This window comes from Cynocephalus volans, chromosome 3 (assembly GCF_027409185.1).
Source record: "Cynocephalus volans isolate mCynVol1 chromosome 3, mCynVol1.pri, whole genome shotgun sequence".
In the NCBI taxonomy this organism is placed as follows: Eukaryota; Metazoa; Chordata; class Mammalia; order Dermoptera; family Cynocephalidae; genus Cynocephalus; species Cynocephalus volans.
Window position 1 is genome coordinate 122,610,553 of NC_084462.1, and position 12,996 is coordinate 122,623,548.

General features: G+C 40.7%; 1 protein-coding gene across 1 annotated transcript; it reads right to left on the reverse strand.

The window, feature by feature from the left end:
* Window positions 1–1,800: 1,800 nt before the first annotated feature.
* CLEC14A (C-type lectin domain containing 14A) lies at window positions 1,801–3,694 on the reverse strand. Its single transcript, XM_063091516.1, has one exon. The coding sequence runs from the start codon at window positions 3,685–3,687 to the stop codon at window positions 2,212–2,214; it is 1,476 nt and encodes a 491-aa protein (XP_062947586.1). The 5' UTR covers window positions 3,688–3,694; the 3' UTR covers window positions 1,801–2,211.
* Window positions 3,695–12,996: the final 9,302 nt, after the last annotated feature.

Sequence of the window (12,996 nt, forward strand, 5' to 3'; positions counted from 1 at the left end):
AATTCTTTCCTATCTTACAAAGGAAAATAATAGGGAACAAGAGCAGAGTAATTGGGCTAATATCTATTTATTCTTCACATAGGGCATTTGGAGCCCAAGATCTGTAGTGTCACCTGTGGCATGTTGCATATTAAGTTATGACAGACGCTCTATTGTATTGAACAATGATACAAATGCACCCTACTTCAAGACAAATACACACACATATATGTATATATGTACGAGGGTACATCAAAAAATTCATGGAAAGATTTGTATTATTTTTTAATTCTGTTTTTCCACAAACTTTTTGAAGTACCCTCATATATAGATATACACACACATACACATTTATATACTCGTATATAGTAAAGTTCAGTTTAGTTATAGATGAGGCTATTTTTCAAGTTACAAAAGAAAGCACCCTATATTCTATTCTTGTTCCTTTCTCTGTTGAAATGTCATATAGTGAAAAGGGAAGATACAACAGCCATATCAAGGTGAATTGAGATACAGTCTGACAAATTGGGGGACATTTAACAAGCCATTTACTTACCTGATTTTTAGTTTCACTTGTGAAATGATGATATTTGAAATTCCTTTGAGTGTTGTTAATTCTGATTCATTTGTGATTTTATTTAAATGCAGCTATTTAGAAACATATTTAGCATATGAAGCAAATTACCTGTTTCTCTAATGTAACAATACCAAGTATATATATTTATATTTGGAATATGAATTTTTGGATTGAGCTTTTAATTTTCTAGTAAATTATTTTATTATTTTACTACTGGTCATTCACTAATTTTCAGTCTTCCCTCCATTGTATACATTGTACACGCAAGAACATCAAAATGATTCTATGAAAATGTAGTATAAACTTCTTCCTATTTTCATTCTTCCACATTACTAAGCTTGTTTCTCTTTCTCTATGCACCAGCCCCCACACACTTTGTTTTAAAGTCTTAGCATACTAATCTAAGCAGAATATTTTCCCAGGACCTTGATTCTAGTAGATAGTGATGTTCATTATGTCTTAATTATTTTTCAGAGGAATGCTTTATTTAGATTACTTTCTAATACCCAAAGTCATAACAAGACAATAGATTTTTTTAATTTACCACTTACTTTTGATACCATTAATTCTTACGGAAAGCTGTTTACCATGCCTTTTCCCACATACACTATCTTAAAATTGTAGTCCCAAGATGTGCATGTATTGTCACTACACAAATTCTTATTGAGAGAAAAAGGAAATGGTTTGGTATTCAAGCTTTTCCATGGATTGAAAAGTACACAAGATTCTAGCAACTTTGGAGGAAACCCAGCTTACTTTTTATTTAATGCACTCAGGAGATTGCAAATCAATACTTAGCATTAACGTTTTAATTGAAAGTTAACATCACCATAATTGAAAGTGAGGACCAGCATCCTGATGTTTAGGTGAGGGCTGTGGTTGGGGAGGTCATCACACTGGAGAGCACAAACACTGGAAGGGGAAAACACAAATCATCTGTTTCCTTGGGCAAGGACATACAGTAAACACTTGAATTGGTGGTCAACTATAATTTGCTTCTAGAGCCAGCTACTCTGGCAATACTATACTTTAAATTTATAGCAGAGCACACAAGTAGCAGTGACTTTGAAAGCAAAGGATAAAAGAACCAAGGGGAAAGTTACTAGTTCTTAAAGATCTGTTCCTCATAACAAGGACATAACGACTTTCACCTCAATCTAAAAGCAGTATGCACGCTCCTTGCTAGTCTCAGTACGGCTCTCAACTGTTCTTCCTAAATAATTAATCCTTAAGGAAGCCAACAATGTTTGAGTCTGAGTTATCAACAATCCTTTATTTTTTGCCAGGGAACTTCAAACCAATGTACTCCCAGCCTGAACAGTGGAGACAGAAGATTTTATTTCCATTTTGATAAAAATAAATTTTTTAAAAAAATAATATTGTTTTCTATTTGCTTCCAATTGTCTAGAAAAGTTCAATCACTCTTCCAAATTCCCCAGAATAAACTTAAGAAAATACCTCTCTCAGAACAACCCCGACCCCAAATATACCCTAAGGTACTTCCATCTTCAGATTTAGCTCCTCAGTGGAGTAGAGGGTATTAAGAGGAAGGGAAATTTCTGCAGGAATAAACAGTCCCACAAATAAATTCCTCTTTTTCTCTTCATTGAAAGTGGAAAAACTCTGCTCATAAGGGGTACCCATCTCTCATTTCCCTATGTGTCGCCAGAGCCAAGAGAGGAGCCAGCCAGCGAGGCTCCCTCTGCTCTGTCCCTCAGCCCACAGTCCCTGTCCTTCACCCCATTGTCTGTGCAATGTGCGGAATTAGAGCGTAAAGCAGTGGCCTCAGCATCACTGTCCACGCCCCGCGGGGCCGAAGGCCCCTCCCTTGGCCGGGAGGAAGGGCTCTTGTGAAAGCAGAGTTTGAAAAGCCCCAGCACTGTTATGGTCAAGATCACCAACACTACTACTGCTATGCTCACAAGTATGAAGACCACGGCGGAAGAGGAGTCGAAAGCCTGGGGAATGGCGGAGGAAGACGTGGAGTTAAACTTGGGAATTATGCTTCCCGATGGGACGATGGTGGCCTCTGACTTGATTTGAGAGGACACGTGAAGAGTAGACGTCGTGCTCTGTGCTCCCCTCTGGGGAAACTCGGGAATAGATGTTGCTGAACTGCCTTGTCCAGTGACATGGGGTATCCCTTCTGGCTTCTCAGGGACTCTGGGTGACCACGTTCTTTTCGGCACGGGGCTGGCTGCAGTGGCTGGTGGGAGTCTGGTGGGCACTTTGGTCCCACTAGGGGCCGGCTGTCCTTCCCCACTGGTTACACAGGAGCGTCCGTCATCCCCCAACTCGAAGCCCACAGCACATTCGCAGGCAAAGCCTCCCGCGTCGTCTAGGCAGTTAGGCAGCTCCGCGCATTTGCCAGCACGGAGGTACCTCCCGGGGCAGGGACAGAGCACCGCCCCGGCGGAGAGCCCATCCCAGCGCGCGCCGATCTCGTCCGCGACGCAGGTGGCTGAGACGGAGAGCTGCGCGGAGCAGCGCGCACTCACCTTGGTCCCGGGGGGACTGAAGTCCAGCGCTGCGCCCCGCAGCTGGAATGGCGTGCGGTAGCTCATGTTAGAGGCGGCCCCGGGGCGCGGCTCGGGGCACAAGCCCTCAAACTGGTACTTGCACAGGTAGCCGTCGGCTCGCAGGCGGCAATGCAACTCCTTCCAACCTGCGGGTTCGACCCCCCCAGTGGCCTGGAGACCCGCGCATCTCCGCGAGGTGCAGGAGCGTTGGGGCTCCTCCACCCACTGCAGCGTGTCATTTTCCGACCCGCCGGCGTCGGGGGACAGCCAGGAGAAACCCCGCAACGGCTCGTTCTCCAGGGTGCAGTGGGAACGCCCGCGCTCTAGCGCGACCCAGAACAGAAGGTCTTTGGAGTCCCCTCCGGGCCCCGGGCCCGCCCGCAGGAGCGCGAGCACAGCGCGCAGCTCGGCGCCCCCACGCACGGTGCTGAGCGCCCCGCCGCGCAGGTTGCAGTCCTCCTGGGCCGCCAGCCGCTCGATGGTAGCGTGGTGCAGGCTGTAGCAGGCCCCCGAGGCCGAGCAGCCCGCGCGGTCGGCGGTGGGCTGCTCGCCACCTCCCGTCCCGGCCCAGAGCGCCTGCCAGAGGAGGCACAGGGCGAGCGCCGGCCTCATCTCGGAGGCCCCGCACCCACAGCTGCTCCCAACTTAGGTCTGTCCCGCCCGAGGGCCCCGCGCTGTCTCTGGATCGCGGTCACCGCCCTCTACAGCTGGCTCCCCCCACCCCATCCCCTATCCCCTCCCCTCCGTCCTCGCTCCTGCCAAGTCCGCAACAGCCAAGAATCCCCACCAGGGTCCTGGCGGCCAACTGCTTCCCTTAGGCCGCGACAGGAAATGTGGCCGGAGCTCTGCCAGGCCCCGTGCAGCCCTGATTTATTCTGGGGTCAGGAACACAGCTGGCGCCCGGGCGCAGGGAACGCCGTCACCCAGAAGGTCCGACACCCTGGTTAGAGCGGGAGAAAAAGAAAGTGGCCACTAGGACGAAGTGTGTCGTTTTCCCCGCTCAGTGAGTTTTAGGACCTCAGATCCCACAACACATTGGAGAACACTGACAGGAAGGACCTGAGAAAAAGGAATTTGCTTAATTATAAGCCCACGCCCGCCCATTGTGTTTCTGTCCCGAGCGGTGGAGATGGCGTCAGAATAATTTGTAGACGGCTCCAGTCTTCTGAGGCCTGCGCCTGTGAGGGCAAAAAATCTTGTGAGACTCTTAGCATCTTCCCTCGCCACCAGAGGCAGCACGACTTAACCACGGATCTCTTCCCGGGGGCTCTGCACTCTATTCTGTCAAAGGAGATTCAAGAGTGCTAATTGCTAGACAAAGAATTCAGAGGGTTTTGTTTTGTTTTGTTTTGTTTTTGAGTATTTTAAATGGGAAATTCTCCTTTGACCAGCACTTGCCTTAAAAGTTTATTTTTTTTACTTCCATTTGTTTCTCTTTGAAACAGCCCATATTGGTTCATTCAGGAAAGGAAATGTATTTCTAGGCCTAAATGAAAATTAATAGCCATAGATCTTAACTGTTACGTTTCCTTAACACCATATTGGTTCATAAAATCTTGAAGCTTATAGGTGATTCATAAATGAGTTCGTGGAAATGTTTGAGAACAGCTGTATTGTGTATGATTTTATTCTTGAACTGTTTCGATTTCATTTTCTCCCATGAATTGAGTGCCAATATTAACAGAAGTTGTGAAAGTCTGCATTATGGAACATTAGAGTTCAACATCTTTAAGAAATTAAAATATTTATTTCATTATAATGTATATTGTATACTGTTCAAAAAAAAAAAAAAAAAACCACCTTGTGATTTGAAAGATGGGTGAGTCTAATTTTTTCAGAGTTCCAAGGGGTGTTTTATTTTAATATAAACACTTCAACTGGAAGTGGGAGGAATTAAAGATGAGCAAAAGAAGGAAAGGTTAAAAACTGCACTGTCTATGAAAGGATTTCTTGTTAACAACTTAGACGATTCTGCATGATTTTAGGAAATGTATCGTCTATCTATTTTGGCTCACAGTGACCAAATATGTTGCAATCAGAAGTACATACAGAGTTTAACTAAGCCCTCTTAAAGATGTATGATGCTTTTAAATATCCATAATCAGAATGAAAGTTACCATTCCAAATACCACACTTTCAAACTCACCTTACTGGATTGGACTGTTCACGTTAATGACAGGTGGGAAGGAAGGTTTTAGGGCTGCCTCTGTATGCTCCCTTCTCATTTTTACCATTACTCTCACTCTTCTTTTCCTCCTGGAAATTCCATGTATCCTAACAAATGCTGGTAAACACCATGAATCATTATCATGGTTACCTTGCTTTTGCTGACCATGGAATTTCGCAGCAGAACTTATCTCCCACCCTTTCCACATCCCAATTTAAAAGACACTCATTAATCCTTCATTTCAAATGTCTGAGAATCACTTTAAACATGACTTTGCATTTACATTAAGTAACTTAATGTCTTAAGAGAAAGGAATATGAAAACCCAGAAATCTAATTGGATGGATTTTTGAATGATTTAATCACTTGGGCTGGCTCCATATACCTTTGCAATCTTATGATTGTGTATTTGCACATAAAATGTGTCCATGTAGCACAGTATATTTTTATAAAATCTTTCTCAAACTTAAGCCTTCTTAGATTTTTCAAAAATCATTTGAGATGAGGTGTGGTGTCTACGGTAAGAAGGAATGAATGACCAGGAAGCTTATAGTAAATAAATACATGATCTCACTCCCTGGCATTCTGCCTAGGGAGGTGGGATATTAACAGAGAAGAACCTGTTGATCATAATGATTATATATCATAGTCCTGGCCATGCCTGGAATGACATGAGAGAAGAATTTTTTTTAAATTATCTCAAAGTAAGACATATATAATTTTGTAATTACTTTGCATTGATCTACATACCACTAAAATATTTTGAAATGTGCAGTATGTCTGAAAAAATTGAAAATGGAGGAGAGTTTTTGTTTTTAAATATGTTTATTAACATCATAATAGGATACCATTTTACTTCCACTGGATTCCAAGTACTTAAAAAATCTGATAATACCAAGAGTAAATCCATAAGCTTTTCTGCATATTACAGATGAGAGCAACCTCTTTGGAAAAACTTAACATTTTTTCTTAAAATTGAACACTTGTGTACTCTATACCCCAGCACTTTCATGGTCAGGCATAAAATCAAGAGAAACTCAGGCACATGTACAACAGAAGATATATAAAAAGTGTTCATAGCGGCACTGTTCATATGAACAAAAGCCAGAATCAATCCAAATGCACAGAAACAGTAACTAAATAATCTATGGTATAGTCACTCAATGAATATTATATAGCAACCAAAATGAATAAAATATAGCTGTAAGTAACAATATGGATTAATCTTCACAATACAATGTTAAATGACAAAAGTTCCAAAAGATTATACAGAGATGGACATTCTTTTCATAAAATTTAAAGAAAAAACAGCTACTAAATATATATTTCTGTACTTTTTAGAAAAATGAATAGTTGTAAAAAATGAGGGAAAAAGAATAATGAACATAGGATTCTGGATGATGGGCCTTTTGTGGGGAGAAGAGAGGGATGGGATCGGTGAAGGAACCAGGGGGTTTGATGTGGGCTGTTGTTAGAGTCCTAGCTTTTGTTTTGGATAGTGGCTTTGTGGCTGGTTATTCCATTATTCGAAAATAAATAAATAAGTAGTGAACAAAGTAAATAAAAGCACAAATTTAAAAATATATCTGGACAAATATTGGCAGAATGACATGAACCAAGAATTATAATTAATCTAATTCTGAGTGACTGAGTTCGAAAATATAAAATAAAAATAAAATCAAAATATGGGTTACATTTTCAAACAACATTCTCTATATATTTTTCCCTTAATCCCATGTTCTTTTGCAGATAGAGCATTTTATTAATCTGAGGGCCGAGCCCGTGGCGAACTTGGTAGAGTGCGGCGCTGGGAGCGCTGCGACGCTCCCGCTGCGGGTTCGGATCCTATATAGGACTGGCCGGTGCACTCACTGGTTGAGTGCCGGTCACGAAAAGGACAAAAAAAAAAAAAAAAATTTATTAATCTGAAAAAAGCACAATAAATAAAATATTTACCTATGTTTCTCGGCTTCTCAGACAATCTGGTAAAAAATCATGTATGATATTTATTTGTTCACTTATTTATACAAGACTACTCAAGGAATTAAAGAGGAAAGTAAGTTTAACCCAACACTTTCAATTCAATTACTAATTTAAAATAGTAGAAACAAAGATGGAGAAAGATAAATGTTCACTAATCACATCCCAAGTAATCTCATAAATTTATAAAGTTGTTGAACCTCATTGAATATATTCTGTCATTGTTGAGATAAAAAAAAACCATCTAGGTCTTAGCATATTTCTCAGTTCATTTCTGACATAGAAATACTTCAGAGGAAATTGAAAAGGAAATAACATTCCTTTAGGGGAACATGGCATTCGGAAGCTAATCTATAGAGACTAAGAATTATGAAGATCTGTGACCTTTTAGAACTGGATTGGACCTTAGCAAAATGATCTTTTAAAAATATTTTTAACCCAGAAAATTTTAAATTGTATGTCTTAGGCTATATGGTTTGACTGTTAACTCAATCGATCACATAGACTCATCACCTAACAAATTCAGGTACACATGAATAGGTAAAGACTTCTTTTAGGTGGCATTACATTTAAGACATCTGCATACATTTATATAAAACCAGTCATTTCAGAAATGTATGTTAAAATAATAAGTACTCTTTTGGTTTAGTGAACAATGTGATTAAATTATGAGAAAAAATAAGAAAGAAGAAACTTTAAAAAACAGAACTTTGGTTCTTCCCTCCTGAGCCTCCAGCTCTCTCACCTCTTGTACTGGTCAGGTTTTCTCAGATGTGTAATTGACAGAAACCCAACTCAAACTAGTTGAATGCAAAGTGAATAGTATGACTCATATAACTGGGGAAAATCCTGGGGAAGTTCCTGTGGCCGAATGGAGTAATGCCAAAATCACAGCAGCCAAGAGACTATTACACTAGGATTTGTCTCAGTTTCTCTCCTTCTCTTCTCTCTGTATGGTTGCATCCTCTCCTGCTTCTTGTGGGCTTTCTCCAAATGCCCTTGAACAAGACCACTGGCAGTTCTCATGTCACACCCTTTTCCTAAATATTCTACTATAACATTCTACTAAAGAAGAAGTCTTCTCCTGCAGCTCCTTTAGGAAAATTGCAAGAAAGTATTCTGATTGGTCCAGCTTAAGTCATTTGCCAATCATTGGCCCAATCACTGTAGCCAAAAAGATAAGACCCAGTGATTAGTCATGCTTAGGGGACAGAGTTTGTACTAGAAATATGTATATGAAGTAGTATTCAATTCTAAATCTACAGTTTAATTTGAATAGATCCAGTTTTAAGTCTGCAGTTTGAACATCCTAGTCATTATACGTATTCTCACTGGCCTGTCTCCATCATTCTGGGCTCCATGGAATTCATTCTTCAGTCATCAGATGACCTTTAAGAATCTTAGTCTGATTATGTCTCTCTTCCGTGTAAATTCTTTAGTGACTTTCCAATACTCCTAAAATAAAGCTCAGAATTCTTACTGAAGCCTCCAAAGCCCTGGTTCATATTCTCCAGTCCAGCTTTTATCTCCTTGTCCTTCTGGTCTCAGTTCAATTGCCAGCACCTCAACAAGATCTTTCCAGGCAACTCAGTCACGGTTATCCAACAACCAACCCTCTACCCCAATTTCTTTCTATGACATCAATCTATTTTGTTTTCTTCATAGCAGTTATTACTATCTGAAATTATCTTGTTCATTTATTTGATAGTTTTTTGTCCGTCTCTCAATCCATGTAAACTTCATAAAAAGATAATACTTGTCACAAATGTATAAATGAATGTATAAATGAATCTCCCAACATTCTCCAATGTTCATTATACTCCAGTCACACTGGACTCTTCGGTGTTACATGATTCCCCTTTACCTAAAACATTCCTTTTTTGTCTATTACACTTTTAAGAATTGTGAAGTATAATGTACATATTAAAAAATGCCTAAATCACTTGGGTACAGTTTGCCAAACAACCACACAGCCACCATCTAAGTCAGAAAATAGAATAGGGCAGCTTATGGTTACAACTTTTTAGGAATATTTCCTCCTTGCTCTGCTTAACCCCGAGACAATTTCCCTTGCAGTTTCCCAGGATTAGGAGGTGCAGGTTTACTTCTGGTTTACCCTGACATTGAACGTGTAGCTCAGCTGATTGGTGGGAGCATCTCTTTTCGGATACAGTTTGGACACTTGTTCCTCTCTTCCATGAGATCACCCAAACAGAAGTTCAAGATCACTAGGTTTGGCAAATGCCCAAGGGCAAAAGTAGCCTCGGTATTCACTTTAGGTCGCTGTGTTCTTTCTTCCCCTTAGATTTTACCTGCTTTTGTGTGTGTGGGTGTGCACATACATGTGTATATACATACATATACATATATAAACATATACATGCATGTGTGAGATGTATATAAGTATATTTCAACATTGTTTGTTGAGCTCTCTGAGAAGGTTGGTTTCTTAATTTGGATTTACTCAAAAGCAAATCCTGAGACAAGGATTTGGGAACAAGCAATTTATTTGGAGGTAAGCCCAGAATAAGCCCTCATTGGCAAGGAGAAGGGATGTGAGATAGGAAAGAGAGGAGAGCCAAAGATAATGTGAGAATTACAGCTGTTGGCAGCTAGGGTCCAATCTGGGAACCCTCTGAGAGACTATGAAACCAGACTCAGCATGTCTCACTAAGGGGTGGTGCAGCTGGGACATTTCTTTACAAACTCATGTCCCTCAACAAGGTAGCTCCTAGGTTATTTGGCCTTAGATAACTTCTGGCAATCCCTGAGCACAGACCATGCACATTCTGGTGTCCAGAGAACACCTTTAGGCAGAGAGATATCAAGGGTATGTGTAGAAGTCACTACAATTGGTGTCAATAACTTAGCCTGCCATATTGCCACCATCCTTTAGCTTTTGGCTTAAATATCCCCTCTCCTAACTCTAAGGCATAGATCAGGTCCCCCACTTTATTTGATCTTATGGTCCCCTGTATTTTTGTCTTCATAGTACTAAGCAGAAAGTTAGTTATTTACATAACTTAACACCTATATCCTCCAATACTTAGCCACTCAAATGCCAGCAACATTGGCAGTAAAGGGAGTCTAAAAGAAATGCAGAATCTCAGCCTTACCCCAGACACACTGAATGAGAATTTGTGTATTAACAATTTCCTTATGCGATTTGTTTGCACATTAAATGTTTGAGAAGAACTGCACCACTAGAGTGTATTTTCTTGAGGGCAGCAGCTGTGTTTATCTTCTTTGGCATTTATCCAGGGCCATAATAATGTAGACTGGTATATAATTAGCACTCAAGAAATAACAGTTGATTGAAAACACACACACAGAGTGCACATGTGTGCAGGCACACATATATACAATACACAGAAATATGATAAAATGCCACTGACTTAGGAAAATGTTGTATGTTAGTAATTGAACACATGGAATTTTCTAGCTTTTTGTCAGGAATAAGTTCATAATTCCATGCAGCCAGCAGTGTTCTAAGCCCATTGGCTAATGTGTCTCCTATTAAACTGATCTGAAGTACTACTTTAGGACCTGTTGTGGAGAAATTCTTACTATAACAAAACGGGAAGCATTTTAACTTAGGTTTTTGGACAGCTTACCAGCCTGATCCATCCCTAGCTTCATGTTCTGATATGATCTAGAAGGATTTGTATAGAAAGTGTGCTTGATCATTAGGGCATGCCTGAAGTCAGAAAGTGTGCCTTTTCTGTTGGTGCCTGCAGAATTTTCACTTCATAGAGCTGGAAGAGAGAGGGAAAAATCACAGCTATTTAAATTCAAATCCTATTAGGCTTATCTGTTATCACTTTGTAAGTACCAGGGATAATCAGCGTTACTTCTGCATTTGCCTTGTAGAGGCAGTGGAACCTTGCAATTATTATTAGCTAAACTTAATATCTGGCTCATTTTAAAGCCTGTGTATCTGACAAATTCACACACTCCTTCAGAACAGTTTTTTTATATTAGCTTGTCTATTCCAGATATGTAAGTGACTCTTACTACTATAAGGCATTTAAAATCTAATAGATTCAGAAGATTTTTGTTTGACCTTGAGATTTAGCATCAAGAATTTTTGTTTCAAAACAGCAGTGATTTAGGCAAATCTATTCAATAAAATTGGATGCCATATATCTTTCTGTTATTCTACCTCTGTTTTGTATTGAAGTCACATAATAGGATATGATTTATTACAGTGGGGAGAGAGGGAAAAGAGCTGGTTTCTAAATATACTATACTTACAGTATATACACATCTATCTATGAAAAACTGAAGATCATTATTATTATATTTTTGCTAAATTATACCTTTTGTGAATGGTCTTACTGTGGGTTTGGCTTTACAGTTTATTGACATATTGGAATATTTGGGCTCAACTTTTTTTTTAAAAAAGCAGGCTTAATTAACTCACTTTATCTTTTGTTATAAAAACTATGTTGTAGCCACAGCTGGAGCCTGGGTCTTCTGCATGGAGACTCTGGTGTGGGTCTTTGCAAGATAGTAGTGAATTCCTGATAAGGACTTTGTGAGCATGGTCTCCTTCCAGAAGTTGGTGGTCAGATAGCTGTAGGTCTTGGAGATGGCATCAAATATGTCCTTGGCGAAGTTGTCCAGAGTGACAGTGCAGCCCGCAGCTTGGGTGTAGCAGTTGTTAATACCAGCCAGCAGCAGTAGCTTCTTGGGTACAGGGCTGAGACAATGCCAGTGCCTCTGGGGTTAGGGATGAGGTGCACTAGCACAGAGCCACAGCAGCCTGTCACCTTGCAAGGGACAATGTGGGGCTTGCCAATCTCATTCCCCCAGTAGCCTCTCCACATGAGGACAATGGTGGACCAACTTTCTTTCAATACTTCATATTTAGCATAGCCTACATTTAGCACAATCTTAAATGTATTTGTGAATATGTCATTGTTTAATAATAACCCTTCAGCAAATATTCTCTATGTGATTAAATAGGTGCTAATTTGAAATTTGACTGGGGAATCCTCTTGAGCATTTTGGTTTTCCTGTTCTTCTATTTAGCAGGGTCACCCTGAATCATCTCAGGAGATGAAGGTGAGAGCAAGGACAGAGTTTACAAATACACTGTTCTTTACCATCTGTTGTCTTATGTACTTAAATGTGCATTTAGGATGAGGTGGAGAGATATGGGGAAGGGTGCAGTGGCCTCTTACGTGTTTTGGGTCTTCTGCCCATTGGTATAAACACTCTCAGCCAGAGAAAAGGCTGTGTAAATCCCCGCCCATTCATTCCTGGAGCCTCTTTGAGGAACAGTAGGACAGTGGAGAAAGTGGAAGTTAGCACAGAGAAGACTTCTTCAGAACAGAAAGTCCTGTTTCCCTTTCTGTATTGAGAGAATTCAGAAAAGGCTTTGCTGGGTCCACTTCGTCAAGGAACAGACAAAATGTGACCTTGCTCCATCGAGGACTCTCAACTCAGTGTTGAGCAAGCAACTCCCCTGGTCCTTCTCTGACTTCCCCTTCATGTTGCAGATGAGCTCTACCTTTTGAGATTATAAAGATGAGGGGTAAGAACTCAATTTGCTGGCTTCTTGGAATAAATGACCTCTACCTATGCTATTTCTCACACTGAAATGGACTCTCCCCCAGTCTTCCCTCTCCACATCTTCTCTACCTGGAAACACTGGGGCGAAAACTCAGTTTAGTGATAAAGTTAAAATGGATTTTTTAATTATCCATCTCCTGTCTTTTCACCTCCAGCTTCTCACTGAAACACTTGGCTTTAGAGGTGCCAGTAGCACCC